This window comes from Vanacampus margaritifer, chromosome 2 (assembly GCF_051991255.1).
Source record: "Vanacampus margaritifer isolate UIUO_Vmar chromosome 2, RoL_Vmar_1.0, whole genome shotgun sequence".
Classification (NCBI taxonomy): Eukaryota; Metazoa; Chordata; class Actinopteri; order Syngnathiformes; family Syngnathidae; genus Vanacampus; species Vanacampus margaritifer.
In genome coordinates, this window is record NC_135433.1 from 28,854,484 (window position 1) to 28,872,041 (window position 17,558).

At 37.7% G+C, this 17,558-nt stretch overlaps 2 protein-coding genes across 2 annotated transcripts; both read right to left on the bottom strand.

Moving 5' to 3' along the window:
- Positions 1-712: 712 nt before the first annotated feature.
- Positions 713-8,126, bottom strand: LOC144044936 (uncharacterized). Its single transcript, XM_077559653.1, has 7 exons — positions 7,910-8,126; positions 6,998-7,142; positions 6,821-6,916; positions 6,251-6,395; positions 5,276-5,421; positions 4,361-4,500; positions 713-2,061 (listed from the first exon to the last, which is right to left on the bottom strand). The coding sequence occupies exons 1-7, from the start codon at positions 8,007-8,009 to the stop codon at positions 1,913-1,915; spliced, it is 921 nt and encodes a 306-aa protein (XP_077415779.1). The 5' UTR covers positions 8,010-8,126; the 3' UTR covers positions 713-1,912.
- Positions 8,127-9,711: 1,585 nt separating this feature from the next.
- On the bottom strand, positions 9,712-17,134 carry c2h5orf22 (chromosome 2 C5orf22 homolog). Its single transcript, XM_077557776.1, has 10 exons — positions 16,908-17,134; positions 15,925-16,070; positions 15,676-15,825; positions 15,415-15,554; positions 14,443-14,774; positions 12,860-12,922; positions 11,662-11,783; positions 10,976-11,042; positions 10,465-10,604; positions 9,712-10,000 (listed from the first exon to the last, which is right to left on the bottom strand). The coding sequence occupies exons 1-10, from the start codon at positions 16,974-16,976 to the stop codon at positions 9,832-9,834; spliced, it is 1,398 nt and encodes a 465-aa protein (XP_077413902.1). The 5' UTR covers positions 16,977-17,134; the 3' UTR covers positions 9,712-9,831.
- Positions 17,135-17,558: the final 424 nt, after the last annotated feature.

Genomic DNA, 17,558 nt, shown 5'->3' on the forward strand with positions numbered 1-17,558 from the left:
TGCATGCAAAATTGCACTAAAATCCGCAAAACAGCGAGACCGCGAAAAGTGAACCGCGTTATAGTGAGGCAACACTGTATAAGTAATCTGACTATTCAAACATCTGAAGGTGCCAGGTAATGGCCAGTCTACTCCAAACTAGGCCATGTGTGTCAAACTTATTCCTCCAAGGGTCGCATCCAGAAAAAATGGCAGATGCAAAAAGGCCGCTTCCAAATTCATAGATTGTCCCATGCCACACATAAAAACAGACAAATAACGATTATTTTAATAATCAATTAATCTGCCGCTCATTTTGTTTATTAATCCATGAATCCGGTTTTAAACATATATATAAATTTCCATCATTTTATTAAAAAACAGGACATTATTTCAAATCGACAGTGCACAAACATAAATCCATTACGATTCAGTTACTGGTTTGGTCCATAACAGTTCAGAAAATGCAAAAATGTCTTTCTGTCTGTCACTCCTCCCTCTTCTGCTCTCTGAACTAACTTCTCAAGGGAGACAGCCTCGCACCTCGTATCTTCACGAGGTTTCTTCTCAAGAGGGAGTTTTAAATGCTCATGAGGGGCTCAGTTGGCCTTTTAATAGGTTAGAAGTTTGGTCTTCGACCTGATCCATGTGTAAAACGACTGTACACTGCCGCTCCTGAATCCGAGGCTTCTCTTCAGCACCTTCCAAATAGGTTACACCTCAGACACAAAAGGATGTTTGTCTTTTTTGTCCTTTATTAACAACTGAAAATATCAAGAGAGTATTCACTTGACTATTTTAGATGTATATTTTAAGTGCACGACTGTGCAGTATATTGATTGTGAATACACAAAAACATAATTATTTAATATGAAATTGAACACGCTTCAAAATGGCAAAGGGTTGATAAAATAACTAGTGCATGTCAGTAGATATGGGCTGTAACAACAATAATAGTAAAAAATAAAAACACAGGATACTGAAGATTACATGCAGAGCTGAACGTGGCATGCATTTCATAGGCACGTTTTCTAATGGCAGCAGTATGAGTGAAAACATTTAAGCAGGAGTAGTAATAATTGTCTATATAATTAACAAATTACTTCAAATAATTATAAGTGTAATTAACTATATACTATTAATCACCTTGTTTAAACAAAAAAGTAAAACCAGCACACTGGAAAGGCCAAGCAGCAGGGGGAAGCTGGACATTAAGGTGAAATCTGAATCTTGAACAGGCATCGAAACACAAGCGAAAGACATTTACAGCAAAATAAACTTGGTTTGGTGTTATTGCATCTTTTTCTAAAAATGTCAGTGGGTGACAGAATGAGGTCTGCTGCAGTCATCATCAGTTCAAATAGTGTATAATTCAACTACTACTAATCACGAACACACATTTATGCATGTGAGATTGTCTTGAAAGCCAGTTAATTGATCTGGAAACAAATATTGGATACACATTTGACTCACAAAATGTGCTATTAAAAAAAAATATATAAAAAAGCAAACCTGTTCTATAATTGTAGAAATGCAAGCTTCGTACATCTTGACCTGAATATTGGCAACCACCTTAGTGGAAAAGTTAAGTGAAAAGTGTTACACCTTATTCCAAAATGGTATCTATTTTTTAATCTATATAAAAATGTATCCATGTATCAAATATTATAAGAAAGTATCATTTCATTGACCGTGACGCTGTTAGGTATGCATGACTGACTCCACATTAGCTTGCATTAAGTGCATTTATGTAGACAGCATAAGCGTAACTTCATCCTCCACCATGATGATCCCATTTATGGGCACCGTATTGTTTCCGTGTTAACATATTCAAGTCCAAGTTTGAAGTATCAAGTAATGGTAACGACACGTCTAAAGGGGCTTTATGTGCCCACTGCGCCTAGTGGTCTGAAGGAAACAAGATTTGTTCTATTTATGTTAAGAGTTTAATTTTGTTTCCATCGAGGGGCGAGATCAGCTCCCGTGCTGACCCTGGAGAGAAGAGGGGCCTCCATTTGTTTCTCCAGATGACATTACAGATTCGGAACAGCAGCAGGATACATGCCAACACCAGCAAAGTAACTACCGTAATAAAACACACACAAAAGTCCAGAATCATTGCATATTATTACTGAGTCATGACATGAATGATGATACAGCAATGTTTCATATACATTGTTGAAATACATTACATATAATTTTATTAACATAAAACGAATAAGGGGTAGGACTAGATACGTTTTTAACTTCCTCTACTCCTTTTCAACATATAAACTCTTTTCTTTCTTCCTATTCTTGTTTTCGTTTTTTATTTCAATTTATATTTTAGACTTGTAATGCGTTTTCTTCATGTTTATATGTTCAATAAAACCAACCAACAACAACAACATACATCAGCCCACCACACCATTAGGACTATAGTATGACTGAGTGTGACATTTGTTAAAAGGGCAAAGAAATCCGCTGGATGATTCAAAAGCTTTTCACTGCCTAGAATGGCCATTCTTTTTTTATTCACCAAGTTTGATTTTGGACCAAAATGTATACAGTAGATCAAGACATATCATGATCATCATCCATTTTTATTTTGGCATTAGAACCACTGGCTAAGACAGGTTGGCCACTATATAACAGGTATTAACTCATTCACTGCCATTGACGGCTATAAACGTCAAAAATTCATTTAAACTATTTCTATTAGTTTAACATGTTTTTCCACTTTTGCTAACAATAGTATGAAAACCTAGAATTTTTTTATTGTACATTTAGAACAGATATTAAATTAGTGATTAATCGCGAGTTAACTATTGAAGTCATGCGATTAATTACGATTAAAAACTTTAATTGCCTGACGCCCCGAGTTTTTAATAAGCCAAGAAGCCTAGAATCTGTCATACAAAACTGGCTATGCCTATAAAAGGGAAGGATGCCTGTATTGAATCTGATGTTCATTTTTACTATTTGGCCTACAATGTAAGCGTTCCATTGTCATGGGCATTTACAAATAAAAATCGGAAGACAATAAATCTAATTCTGTATCATCTATATGGTACCATCCAAAATATTATGCCAAAATAAAAATCAATAAGTTGAATTTCAAAGACAGTAAATAAATGAATGTTAATAGTCTACCGGCAACTCAGTTGCTCTTGATGCTGCGTCATCAATAGGTGAATGAGTAGTTGAATCTAAAGCGCTTTGAGGGCCTTGTAAGGTGAAAAAGTGTTATATAAGTGAAGTACGATTAACAGTCATTATAATATTGACTTCTGCCTACTCCTTTTCGGACTAGGAGTGCATGTTTCAAATTGGAATTTTGAATTTGAATTGAATTTTTAGGTTTTGTTAAGATGGGTAGTGATGGTAGTTACGTGGTAGGGTTTGTGTTTTACCAATCTTCTTACCAGGAATTGATACTATTTTCTTTTCGTGTGTTTTCATATTTTGGTAAAATCTCCACGTTAGCATCAGACTCAACAAGTACAGTTTGCATTGCATGCATTTCCTTCCTTGCCTTTGTTGCAATTTCTTCCTGCTCTATGGCCACATTTTCTTGTAAAGTCTTTGCCTCGGATGCCTGTTCCTCCTTTTTTCTTAAGACCACGAAGGTCCAAAAATTCTTGTGCAAGCCAATAAAATCCATGCAAAGTAAATTTTTATGGCATCAACATTTGCATCAGCCGCCATTTATTGTTCATTATGCTTTGTGGAGCATGTCAGTTGGGATAGCTTGTGTCTGCACTCTGCATACCAGTAGAAGTGTCTACCCTTGTGTTTTTCCACACCTTTCGCAGTCATTTTTATTGTCTGCTTTCCACTGTTATGCATGCATGGCAATCAAATATTTCTACACACATATAATATAAGTCAATAATGTTGAAGCGCTTTAGCGCATCACTTTCTCAGCCGAGCAATCCTTTCGGGGAAAGTGCGTGATGACAACGGGGCCCCGATGTAAGCATGCCTATATTTGAAAATGCTTGTATGTAACAGCCAACCAGGAAGTAAACGGGAGGCTTTTCCCGCCAGCCCCAATGATCAATCACGGCTCACCTGTTATCTGTAGCTGAGCCGTGATTGGTCATAACCTGAGCAATTTTCAGTAGACAGCAAGGGACAAAATGGCCGCCCCCTGAAATCGATAAGGGGGATTTTGCTGCTTAACTCATATTCCACAAACAATATTAATCAGAACGCTCTGTTTGGACTAGTGGTAGCACATAAAACACATTTTTGTAAAGACATTTTTTGGGGTAGATTACTACTAATGCTATAGATAAAATTATTATTTTGAATAGTTTTCTCATCCCTTCTCCTTTCTCTGCATTAGTCACAAAATTGAAGTGAATTTTCTGTCAAGATGAGATTACATTAAACTCACCCATAAAGATGGCATTTGGGCTGGGGTCCGCTGGGACAAAATGTTTGAAGACATTTCCAAGCAGTGCCACGATCACAACCGGGTACACTGTCAGAATGTTGCGCACCCAGCGATCCAGGACCCAGTTTTCAAGAATAAACCTGGACAGAGATCTCTTATTGTTGTTCATGTAATACATGAGGAAACTAAAATATGACAAGTTTCAGTATGATGCTGGACACAGTGGGCAGTATCAGAGTTGGGGAATCCAGGTCCAGAAAGTAGAAACCCTGACACAGTTTGGCTTCGGTCACAGGTGCTTCTACTCAACAGGTGGAGACAAGCTCGTTTATCTGACAGTTGAGTAGAAGCACGTGTTGCTTAAGTCAATCTGTGGCAGTTTTTTATTTTATTTCTGGACCTGGATTCCCAAACCCTGGCAGTACTACATTACAACGAAAACAAATGTTTTTATCTTTATAAATGCAGAAACTAAATGCTTGCTTGGTGCCTGCTAAACCGTCCATTACTGTAAGAACATTCATGAATGGAGAATGACAAGAGATTATTACAGACTACATTAACACTACCTTTTTTAGGCCACATGTTTAATTTACCCACAATACTTGCTTGTGGTATACCTATTTATAACACTTAACACTGACTATGAATGCGAAATTGAGAGCAAACTCACTGCGCAGTGTTAATGTGAAAAATTGGGAATTTTGCATGTGTTGAGGTAGATTACAAAAGTACATGTTGACAAAAAAAAAAAACTACCAAATATTAATAGAGCAGTGTCACGGATAATGTGATGGACCGGTATAAAATTTGGCAAGGCTTGACCACAGGGGGAAAATGGCTTAGTTTGTTTTCTCTTGACTGGCAGCCAGGAACAAAATTTAAACAAAGCCAAAACGCCTTAAGTAAGCTTACCAGCCCACCAGCTCAGCAAACAGGAGGCAAAGGGAGACCGTTGCTGCCGTGCTCTTGACCACACCCCACAATTGAAGAACGAGGGTGAAGTTGATCAAGGATGCAATGGTTGTCCACGTAGTGTAGAGAGCCAAACCATTCTGAACCTTCAAAGTTGGCATACACGGAGACAAAATGAAATGACTGAAAACAAATAAATAGATTTTGTGCAAAAATCAGCCATCCATCCATTTCCCCGAACCGCTTATTCCTCACAAGGGTCGCGGCGGTGCTGGAGCCCATCCCAACTGGCTTCGGGCAGTAGGTAGGGTACACCCTGAACTGGTGACCAGCCAATCGCAGGGCACAGATAAACGAACAACCATCCACAATTACTATAAACATTTTATATACAGTGGTCGACTTGCAACATATGACCCATCAATCTGCTGTTTTTTTTTCTTTGACTTTCAAGCGCAAACTTTAGATAGGATTGGTGGCAGGTGTCTCAACTCACTTGACAACAAGCAGGAGTTTCGCTGATATACTGTAATTAGTAAATATTCTTACAAAAAAAGGCTTCAAGCTGTTGCCAACTAAAAGACAATTTCACGTTGTGGGTTTGAAACAACCACATATCCTCAGATATCTTACATGAGGATTGAGGAAACACCACAGGCACATGATGAGCATTTACTCTAAGCATCGAAATGCAAATGGTACAGCATGTTACATATGTATAACATGTATAACAATATTCACAGACATATAATCTTCATCCTCTGCGAAGATTAGAACGATTTATGTTACTGTTCTTCTGAAAACAGAGAGGAGCTGATACCGGGTACGTATATCCGTATGCCTGTCTTATACTGCCCCCAGGTGGCTAATGTGCACACGCCAGCCAAACAGCCAGACAGCTATATAGATATGGTGAAGAGCACACACACACACGGACGCACGCACGCACGCACACAAGCACGTACGTCTACCTACCAGAATTGTGAGGCAGGTCTTGTCTTTGGGATAATAGGTTTTTAACCAGAGTCCATAGTAATCTGTGATAAAGCAACAGATACTCAAGGCACCGTAGTTGGAAATCACTATCAGGATCAACACAACCAGTGCTGACAGCATTAACCTGAAAATGAGAAGAAGAAAAAAAAAGAGAGAGAGAGACAAGCCATAAAATCAAATTAGCCGTATGATCAATATTTTTCTGACAGGCAGATGTTTTATAAAAGTATTTTGTTATACGCTTGTCTTATTTATATAGAGCCAAACAAACTATTTTTTGTTGGACATTACAGTATGAGCACTCTCTTAATGAGATAGTGAAACAGTAGTGGACCTGGAGTAGCTGAGTATAAATACAGCCATACTCCTGTTGTGTGCATCCAGCCATGGATGTGCATTATGTTCAGTTGATATGCCTCTTTTACAGTCTGACAATGGATACGCCGGTGGTGAGCACTTTAAGTCACCCATATTAACATATGGGTGTGACATGGACATTTTAACATTAACTTGCATTCTGTAAAAAGACGAATAAGAAAACAGACATACTCTCTGTCCCACAACAGCAGCCATATCATATTCAGCACAATGCTGAGCAGCCAGAAAAAATAGAAGGCATATGGCAGCAGACACTGAGCCCAGGATCTGTTCAAAAAGTGAAAAATATCTTTCAGCTGATCTGAGAATAAATATTAGACTGAAGTATGCACTCTGATATTTGCTTACCCTCTGAACACAAATAGGGTGATATATAAGACCATCAAGGAGAGCCAGGTATAAATAACACCCCAAATTGAGAAGGTCCAGCCAGCAGGTGTGATGTTTGTCTCATAACGGGCTGATACATTACCTGTTGAGGAATCAAACAAACCTGCAAGACAGAGTCATTCATTTAATTTTATTTTCTCCCACTTAGTCTGTTCAGGGTCACAGGTAAAGTGGGGCCTATCCTAGTTGATTTTGGATGAGGGGCAGGGTACACCCTCGACTGGTCGCCCACTGAACTCAAGAGCTCATATAGACTAATAAACGTTGACATTAACACATATGCACAATTTAGAGTAGCGTTCACCCACATATTCAAAATTCCGTCAAAACTCACCCACTGTATATATACTGTGTATAAAATGATGTCATATATGTTGCTCAAGTCTTGTCTGGAAGCAATGAACCAGCAGAGGGCACAAATCTACTCAACCACTTTATTCATTTACCTCCAATCACTGCGAAAATTAATCAGAATCACGTTTACATGTTAGTCGTTTCTGTATTTAGCAAGTTTTCCAATAGTGATTGTCTTGTGAAAATAGGATGCAGATTAAGAAAGTTATGGAGTCTTGAAACTCGGATTATACAAAAAAGGACACACCTAAAAATTCGCCCACCATTTAATTCTATCAACATCCAGACGTTTGCCAGAAATTGGTGCGTTTTCACCGATTCGTAGCTTTCATAACGTTTGTCAAAGGAAAATGATACTTCTATCTATGGAATCGGTCTGTCCGCGCTTGCTGGTTTCATGTAGATTGGTAATCCATTACATTTTATACACAGAGTATACACACTAAAATGTTATGTGGCAGTGCTGCCTACACCAACGAATCACTAGCGAAGTTACAGTACCGCCAACATACTCACCTCTACCTGATCCAGCTAAGGCATTAACGACCAAAACTGCCACAAAAACCACCGCACACAGGACGATGACAAAGATTCGGGTGAAAATAATGTCTCTCATTTTAACTACTTGAACTACAACTTATTTATGCAAGTCCGTTGTCGGGTGGTTCCGATCAGAAAAGACACGCCAACAAGTTGTCGCAGGCTGGCTAAACTACGTGCCTACGTGGCGGCCATGTTGGTAGGGGTGACGTTCCCATTAACTGAAATGCATGGACATCGAAATTAAGTCAAAACGTGCTCGTATCACAACCATGTACATGAGGTTTACTTTTTGTTGTTGTCAATGGCAAACAGTGTGCTATAAATACATATATATTTATTATTTGTATTTATTTAATTTTATTGTCTTTTTTTTGGGGGGGGGGGGGTACAAACACAGTGATAACGTGTGTAAGATTATTCCCAATTGTAGACCGTTTTGCAAAAGCGTATGCGGTCTTTCGCTATTTTTGCCGTCTACATACGTAAAATGGGCGGACCCCTTTGCCCCTACTATCTTAGCGACGTTGTAGGCACGCATCTCACGAAGGGTGTGTCGTATCTACCTAAAAGGATATATATGTGGTTGCATATCATACAATGCTTTACCGCCAAGGGAGTCTGTCAAATTGGATATGGCAGAGCTGCACACTGAACTTCAATAATCGCTTTAAAAAGTGCTTTGCGTTCTACGCTTCTCAGTCACACATACTAATACACTCGGGGTAAAAATATGCCCCCAATTCAATATACAATACAGTAATTATGTAACTTTTAATCTGATCATTATGTTTACTCAAACACCAAACTAACCTGTGAAGTCCTATTGTATTTTTTGTTACAGCTACCATTATATGTAAAACAATTACTGTGATGGCAAATATTAAAATACAAATATTGAATCTGTCAACCTGAAAAGTAGCTTTGACGTGTTTTTTACGACTACAGAACATACATGATACACCCCTTTCATGCAAACCCAGAAATACAATATTGGAAGGGAGCAACTGAAGGGTGACAGTTGGTGTACTGTGGTCTTCGCTAGGGTGGTGGAGGGAGTGTCTGGCGGTTCCTTGGGGGCTGCCCATGCAGCGCCTTAGTCGTATGCGCTTTCGGGGTTCCTGGCAGTTCCTTGGTTTCTGTATCCTGGGGGCTTGGCTAGTTTAGGGCGAGATTAGATGAGCACCTTGCTGCACGATTCGGCAATATATCGCGATATTACAGCGCGCAATTCTCGAATCGATTCAATATACGTCCGAATTGATTTTTAAACATCAATTTCTTATGGGAATATTCAACAAAACGTCTGACTTGGGGTTAAGATTTACACATTAAGCATGGAAGAATGTTATTAATAATGGAACATTAAGCCTTAATATTTCATTTCAGTGCTGTTCAAACATGAAACAGACTGCAACCTGAATTTTCAGATAAATACATTTTCATACAAATCTTACAGTGTACATGTACTAGTTTACTGATAAGTATTTTCTAAATTTGAGTTAAAAAAAAATCGCAATAATTAATTTATAGATTTGTATTGGGATTAATGGGTATCGAATCGAATCGAATCGTGACCTATGGATTGATACAAATCGAATCGATACTCGGTACTAGGGCAATTCACACCCCTAATATGTATATATATATATATACTGTATATATATATATATATATATATATAAACAAATAAAAGTGCTCTGTTTTATTTTTGTTTTAGAGCTTCTGAGTGGGAGCACAGTATTCAAACTTGTTTGCTGCATGACAAAGAATGTATGTTGTTTTTACCAGTCTTGTTTTTAATAGTCTTGGCACAAACCATACAGAAACATGCAGACAAAATAAAATGACAGAAATTTACATGCAGGAGTGCTTGACAAAACACAATTTGAATCACTTCAAGGAAGTCCTGGATTTATCTGAGGTTGGCTGTCTTGAACCTCTGTGTTACTGTTTTCATAGTCCTTTTGGATGTCCAATGGTCCATACTGCTTTTCTAGTACACCCAGAACTCTGCTTTGGACTGAATCCACTTGTTCTACAGGGCAGTACTCATCGAGACTGGATCTAAGGTACATGCAAAAATACACAAGGCAGAATAAGAATAATTAACAGTATACAATCAGCAGAGTCATATCTCTTTGTAGATACAGAGACCCCCGCTATTTGTGTGGGATAGGGCCCGAGCCCTTCTACGAATAGTGAAAATTTGCGAATACTTGACACCCCGCCCTAATAAGGATTATAATTGTCAATAGACACTTTAAGATGGCGGCAAAGCAGAACTTTTGTCTAGATGAAGTTCCTCAACTCACTGTAAAATAGCTCATTGGCAACAAGAAGCCACAAGATGAATATATTATATTTTTTGGCTTAAGCATAAACACACAAGATAAGTATGTTTTTTCCCCAAATTACTGATGATAAGTTAAAATACATCATTTTAAAATGCAAAATTGCTCATATGCGGAAGTTCACTGTAATGCCCTAGACTCATCGGCGCTAAAACTAACGGCTGACTAACTGTTCACCTGGACATTGTCACCAGAGTAGGTGGAGGCAGGTGCTTCAGAAAGTGTTGTACAGCTGATACAAGTCTGTCAATTTCTTCATCAGAGCTAATATGATGAGGCAACTCGATTGAGTCACAGGTTAAACCTGCCTGATGTACCTGGGGATGAGAAAGCACAACAGAGTACCAAATCAGATGTGAAGAAGTTAGCAAAAATCCCATCAAAAAGTGTAGTGAAGATGTCCACACTTTCATTCATTTTTTTTAGGCTAGGGAAAAAGTGCTGTCATCGGTCGCAATCATTCTATTTGGCATCACCCGCCGTGAAAAACAACCAAGTATTAGCCAAAGAACACAAACAATCTTTACAGTCAACCAAAGAGGGGTCATATAATCCCCAGGTCCAGGTCAGACAAATGAAGAGATTCTTGGGGCCAATATATGCCCCCAACGTTTGATTAGCATTATGGGCACATTTCAATGAGTCATTATGCATCTGTGCATTCTGTACAAACATTTATCATTCTTACCATTTCATAATCTGGGTGTGGATTTCTTGACTTTAAACTGGAAACCAGGCGGACAAAACATTCCTTTCTGAAGACAAAAAAAAAAGACGAAGTAACTAAGCACTCTGGAAGTTACCATACTTTTAAATAATGATGTTTGATTACACAGGTGGCAAACTCAAGGCAACCACATCATTTTATGTGGCCCTTGAGAGCTTACCACAATTTTTCCCTGACCGCTGTTAAAACTATCTGTGTTGTCCTCCCTTAGGAGTGTAATTATTTTAATTGTGATTGATTAATTGAAATAACTTGACTTAATTGAGACAGTTGAAACTTTTAGTGTTGCACTTGTCTACATCCGTCATTTCCTAAAAAGTCACACTATTGACATCAAGTTTTACTAAGAAGAAAAGATTCAAGCTATTGATGTTTCATTTTAAATGTCTTTAAATCTGTTCCTGATTTTCGACATACCATTACACCCCTAGCAATTTCACATTTATTTGGTTTCACAATTAAACCAGCCCCCTGAGAGCAACCATAACTGCAAGGTGGTCTACAATGAAAACAAGCTTGCCACCCTGATCTATCATGACATTTTTTAACTACCTTTTGATTGACACTAAATCTGGGAGGGGTCAGACCTATGAAAACTCAAGAAAGAGAGAACATTCGGTCAATGTTAAGAAAAACAGCCTCCTCACCCAAGTTTGCTGACCCAATGTGAAACAACCTCTTCTCGATCATCCTCTAGCAGATCAGCGAATGCTGCTTCCAAGTCCTCTAACTGGCGTATACGATGATCCACACACTCATCGAGCTCCTCCTGGAGATGTGGACAAAAACATGTTAATAGCTTTAACTGTAAGAACATACACATTTTAAATACATTTAATCTCCTAGCAAGAAAATAAGCATTTCTTTCAGAATATAATGTATTCCTTCTCCTTGAGATTTTGCTTTTTGGATGATTTGTGCAAGGACAAGACAACAATGCCGGAGTGGATTCAGAGTGGACTTAATTATGCAGCCTTGGCCACGGTGGGGTTGTGGTACACGGGACAATAGTCATGTAGAAGACAGGCCTGATTGGTGTGTGCAAAGTTTTCATGTGTTCACCTAGCTTTACACACTAAAAAACAGCATCATTTTTCTCTGCAACAGTGCATCGCCACGGCAGGAAAATGTGACTAAATCAAAAGGTTTCAATACATTTTCATCTTAAACGCCATTAGCTGAAACGCTTAAAGCTTGAATACGTTTGGATAAATTCTGTAGGAACGGTTTGTTAAAATATGACCTCTATAAAAGACCAAAAATGAAATCAAATTCCAGTAATAATATATATATATATATCATGAAATGTACAACCAGGGGTGCTTTGCTAAAAAATTTTTTTATAAAGGACAAAAATTATAAGAAATTGCACAATAAATAAATAACCCTCTAAAAAGTAATACTGTAGTTTGTGACAAGCCTGATGTGTGTTCAAAGTTTCATGAGTTTTCACCCAGCTTTACACATTCAATAACAGCCTCATTTTTCTTTGCAAACGGCAAACAGTGTGCAGCGAAAAATATTATTTAGACTTTGAAACAGGAATGTACTGCATCAGGGCACAGCTTCTTCATCATCATCATCATTGCCTTTGCTGGAGAGTACACAATTTCTCATTTATTTACACAATATTTTTGGATAATATTTTGATCTTGCTCTATCTATTTATTTATATAAAGACCTTTAAAGTACCATACCCCAAAATGCCTAGTGTGCATTTCTGTTTTACAGACTTGAGGAAAAGCGGTTCAGATAATGGATGGATGGAGATTTCACTTATTGGTGGGGTGTTCTGGAACGTAACCGTTGTGATTGAGAGATATTCACTGTATTCATTAGTCTTACCTCATTAGCATTAGGGACAGGCCCTCTAAAGCTGAAGAGTTCCTGGAGGATGGCATACTCCTCCTTGAAATAGACACAATTAATTAATTGATCATATTTTATAGTAAATGAAAATGAAATCCTAATGAAGCAATTTACAAGTAAATCCCAATTCCATTAGGAGGTTGGTATGATGGAAACCATTAGAGTAATAAAATGCTTTATATATTTGTTTAATTGAGTTTTCAATCAAATGTAAATGAAAAGTTATGTGGACAAGCTGTTCATTCTGAAGCAATATTGGCTTAACCAGTACAGTATAATACTGTTCCTCCTGGAAGACAATCGAAAATTCACAAATGCTCCTGCTTCAGATATCCAAATACTGTATTCAAAGCAAGGATTGCTGGGGGGTTTTCCAACAACAGTTTCGCATTTAAAAATCATGTATCCTTTAAAACAATGTCCTATTAAAAGGGACATACACATGGACTTAATTGTTGACACCCCTCTGTTAATGAATACAATTAATAATAATCAAGGAAAGACAAATAATAGAAATAATAAATGCCAATGTCATGAAAAATAACCAATGAAAATCAGACATTGCTTTTGAATTTTGGTTCAACAGAATTATCTTTTTAAAATAAACAGGCCTGGGGAAAAAAATGATGGCACTCCTAATAAACACTGAAATTAATTTGACAATATGGACAATATGTCCGACAAAGGTGTGTTATGGCAAGTGGTGCATTTAAATGATTTTTGTATTGTCTGATATGCCTTAAAGAGGAAGTCATCCCCCCCGCCCAAAAAAAAATAAAAAAATAAAATAAAATAAAAATAAAAATGTATAAATAAAATACAACATGAATAATCTTGACAATTATGTTATATGTGACCTCACTAGTCTAAACATGACTTTCTGATTAATATTACATTTGTGGAATATGAGTTATAAAGCAAAACCCAACCGTTTTAGTTCATCTCAGGGGGCGGCCATTTTGCCACTTGCTGTTGACTAAAGACGATATCGATGTTGCTCAGATCTCAGGTAACAACCAATCACAGCTCAGCTTCAGAAAACATGTGAGCAGTGATTGGACGTTGCCTGAGCCCTGAGCAACATTGATGTCATCTTCAGTCGACAGCAAGTGGCAAAATGGCCGCCCCATGAGATGGATTTTTTTTTTAAAGAATTGATTTTGCTGCTTAACTCATTCCACAAATGTAACATTAATCAGAATGTTTAGACTAGTGAAGTCACATATAACATTATTGTCAAGAACTGTTGAAGGCTGACTTCCACTTTAAGCATAAACTCAAAAGAAATGCTATTGCATCCTTAAATGGCACAGCATTTGAATTATTGCCATTTATAATTGTATTTGTGGCAGTCTAATTAATCTTATATACTTGACTGATTTAAAATGCTATTTAAAACAAGCCCAACAAATTATTATGTTCATATTTAAGTGTAGGAAAATGGCAGAAAACTCAACAAAACAAAACAAAAAAAAACAATCACACCTCAGAGTACACCATAACAAATCTGCTTCTAACAAATCCACAAACACAAAATGAAAATAAGAAGCCATCGGTACCTCAGTATACAACTCCTTGAATGGATTCTTACAGGAAAAGAAATCCAAATCAATATCCAGGATGTATGGCTCTGTGTGACTCAGGAAAGTTGATATCCTCTTAACAACATAACTTGTGGATCCTACGTCATCTTCACCATTGTAATCCCCTTTTAAACTGCAGCTCTGGTCTTCTTGTCTGGCATCTTTATTAACAGAGCTGACCTGTGCAAGTTGTGGCACATCAGTTCTTGAAAGCGGGAGAGAGCAACTGGCTTCCCCAACTTGTGAACATTCTCTTTTGGGTTTCTTGGCAAGCCAGATCTCAGAGTCCTCCTCAGACGTTTTCATTTCTGTAGTATTTATTTTTGGGGGGGAAAAGGCAAAGAAAAATATTTTGGCAATGTACGTATGTATGTACCACTAAACTATCACAATATATGATAGTATGTTTGATTTTTTTTTTTTTTTAATTAAGTCATTGATACAATAATATTATAGCTGAATATTTCAAGTACATCCTTTTTAGGAAGTACACACATACACTCATGTAAAAGGGGAAAAAAAAAAACTATCACATCCATTTTATTTATTGAACGATAAGTTGAGATCTTTTTCGTGAAAGGCCAACCAGCATTTAAGAGGTTTGCATCATCACTGGGGATTTTAGTCACTGGACTTTGGACTACCCACTCTTTACCCGTATGTCCACTGCACAAAAAGGGTCAATAATACATTGGACTCGCAGTTTGCAATCACCAGAGATGCATGCACTGCTTTACCCTTGCTCCCACTTATCGGATCACAATAATTTACTGTTAACACCTGACTTTGTCCCTGCAGTTCAAAGAGTTCATGTAACCTCAAGGGTAGTTAGGAAGTCAAGTGACCAATGAGGTGCTGAAGGGTTACTTTGAGCGCACAGACTGGAACATGTTCTGTGATCAACATTTGGACAACATTGATGGCCTCGTGTGGCACGTTACTACCCACCTCTGCTGCCTGTGAAAGGCTGCTGACGACTGACAGGGTTGACTTTGATCACATTTAATATGAGAGGTTTGGGGTTTTCAAGCTGTTCCTCTGGAACATACAAACCATCACTGAGGAAGTAATGATCTTTACTTGTCACCCTGCCGGAAAGGAAAAAGTGAAAGTTGGAAAGACAAATTAACTTCAATGACAAATCAAGACAAAAAAAAAAAATCAGGCAAAGCCAAATCAATGTTCAATCAGCTATGGTGTGCATAATACCTGATGGTGGTGGTGGATGTGTCTTTGCCAACAGTCATCTTGTGTTCCCCTTCCATGATTTGCTGCGACCAGTAGGGATGCAGCCATGCCACACAAGAGACATGGCCAGCATAAACCATGGGCATGATCCAGTTTTCTATACTCAACTCACTGTAAAAAGATGAATGGTGTCTATTATTAATTAATTAATTATTAATACATCAGTCTCACTATCAATAATGTGATATGACGATTCTTGATAAAACATACCTGAACAATTTATCCTTTTCAAAAACTGCATCAGCACACAAGTTGACAGGAATAAGTAGATCTGGATGGGAGTCTAAATGAACAAGCTTAATGTTCTTCATGGGCAGATGTCTTGATGCAATGGCACGATATATATGGCACACCACCTAGTGGAGACAATAACATGAGCATCTTACATTTGGAAAACAAAATTGCATTCATCTGTTCAAATGTTTACATTTTTTGTTACTTATCGACTGCAAGCACACAGATAAATGTACATATGTTATTGTAATTTTCCCTTTCACTAAGTGGTCTTGTAAGCACAACAGTCGCACCTCTTGGTTTATAAACCTCGGGCATTTTTATCATTCCAACAGCACAGCAGTAAGAAAATACTTCTGAGCACACCTCTAAAGTACGTATTCTTCTCTCTTTGCCTTGTTTGCTGTATTTCACTACGTTTACTTTACTTTTATGTGAACGTTATATTAATATTGCTTTACTAAAAGGCTTTCAGGTTATTTTCTGTTGAAAACGTCAATTACTTTTCAAATTATATTGGCTTTTGTTTTGCAGAGATGTACAAACTGATTCACATTGTTACTGGAATTACTCAATTCAACTAACTAATTAGAAACAATCAACATCATGAAGCTTTTATTTTTATTTCATAAATGTACACCCCTATTCATATGCAAACAATCGAACCATCTTTTGTAAAAATAAATAAAATAAATAAATAAATTGCAGAAGTTTTAACATAAACATTGCACGTCTTATTGTATTTATTTCGCACAATAGAATCAACTGCAAAAGAATCAAACAATTACATGCACCTACAATTTAATAGTCCATTGATCCCAATTCACCCCCGAGCCATAGTACGATAATATAGTTCAAATGAAAATTAAGGTTTCACAATCAAGCAATCAAGATTTCGCTGGAGGGGGTTGGGGCTACAGTAGTAGTGTACTAATAAAAAATTTAAAGTATTGACTTACATCGTGGTGATCCTCCACGATCCACACCGGCAGGTGTTTATAGACTCGCACTGGCTGATTAACACTCATTATAAAATAGCGCACCTTAGTTCGAAACCATGCAAAACAAAAAACATGGGATGCAGACTCTTGTCAAACCCATCAGTAAGCCAAAATGAGACTTTAAATAGTTCGTGAGCGTCACTGGACAGACGTAATAATTTTCTTCTTCGTTCTTATCCTTCTTCTTCCTGTTTGGCGGGTGGCATCTAATGTTTATGGTACATTACCGCCACCTATTGTGATGGAGTGTATGTCAGAGGGCTAGGTTGGGGCTAGAGAGCAAAACACAAAACTGAATTGTTTGTCCCCATAACAATCAGTCTTTGATTGGCCACTGACTCTCCTATAAAGAACCTTCACGGTTGGATTATGCTTTTCTTTGTAACTGTGTAAATTGTCCCAGTAATTTATCGCCATCATCATTTTTTATTGTAAATTTTCATGTCTAGGGGAAATTCAGTTATCTCCTAGATCTATTCTTTGTGTTGCCCACCCCACACGAACCAGATCACACATATGCATGCGGGCATTGAGAGATTCAGAACGAGGTGAGCAAAGAGCGCTGCAGTAGCTGCACCACTTGAGCTGGGTTGGTTCGGACTAAGTGGG

What these genes read in the sequence shown, in the direction of transcription:
- c2h5orf22 (XM_077557776.1), bottom strand. Translation starts at nt 16,976, where the DNA reads ATGAGTGTTAATCAGCCAGTGCGAGTCTATAAACACCTGCCGGTGTGG. An exon ending in ACATCCACCACCACCATCAG is followed by an intron (nt 15,555 to 15,675) that starts GTATTATGCACA and finishes CCTTTCCGGCAG; the next exon opens with GGTGACAAGTAAAGATCATT. An exon ending in TCAAGGAGTTGTATACTGAG is followed by an intron (nt 12,923 to 14,442) that starts GTACCGATGGCT and finishes GTCTATTTCAAG; the next exon opens with GAGGAGTATGCCATCCTCCA.
- LOC144044936 (XM_077559653.1), bottom strand. Translation starts at nt 8,009, where the DNA reads ATGAGAGACATTATTTTCACCCGAATCTTTGTCATCGTCCTGTGTGCG. An exon ending in ACCCTATTTGTGTTCAGAGG is followed by an intron (nt 6,917 to 6,997) that starts GTAAGCAAATAT and finishes CTTTTTGAACAG; the next exon opens with ATCCTGGGCTCAGTGTCTGC. An exon ending in AGACCTGCCTCACAATTCTG is followed by an intron (nt 5,422 to 6,250) that starts GTAGGTAGACGT and finishes CCAACTTTGAAG; the next exon opens with GTTCAGAATGGTTTGGCTCT.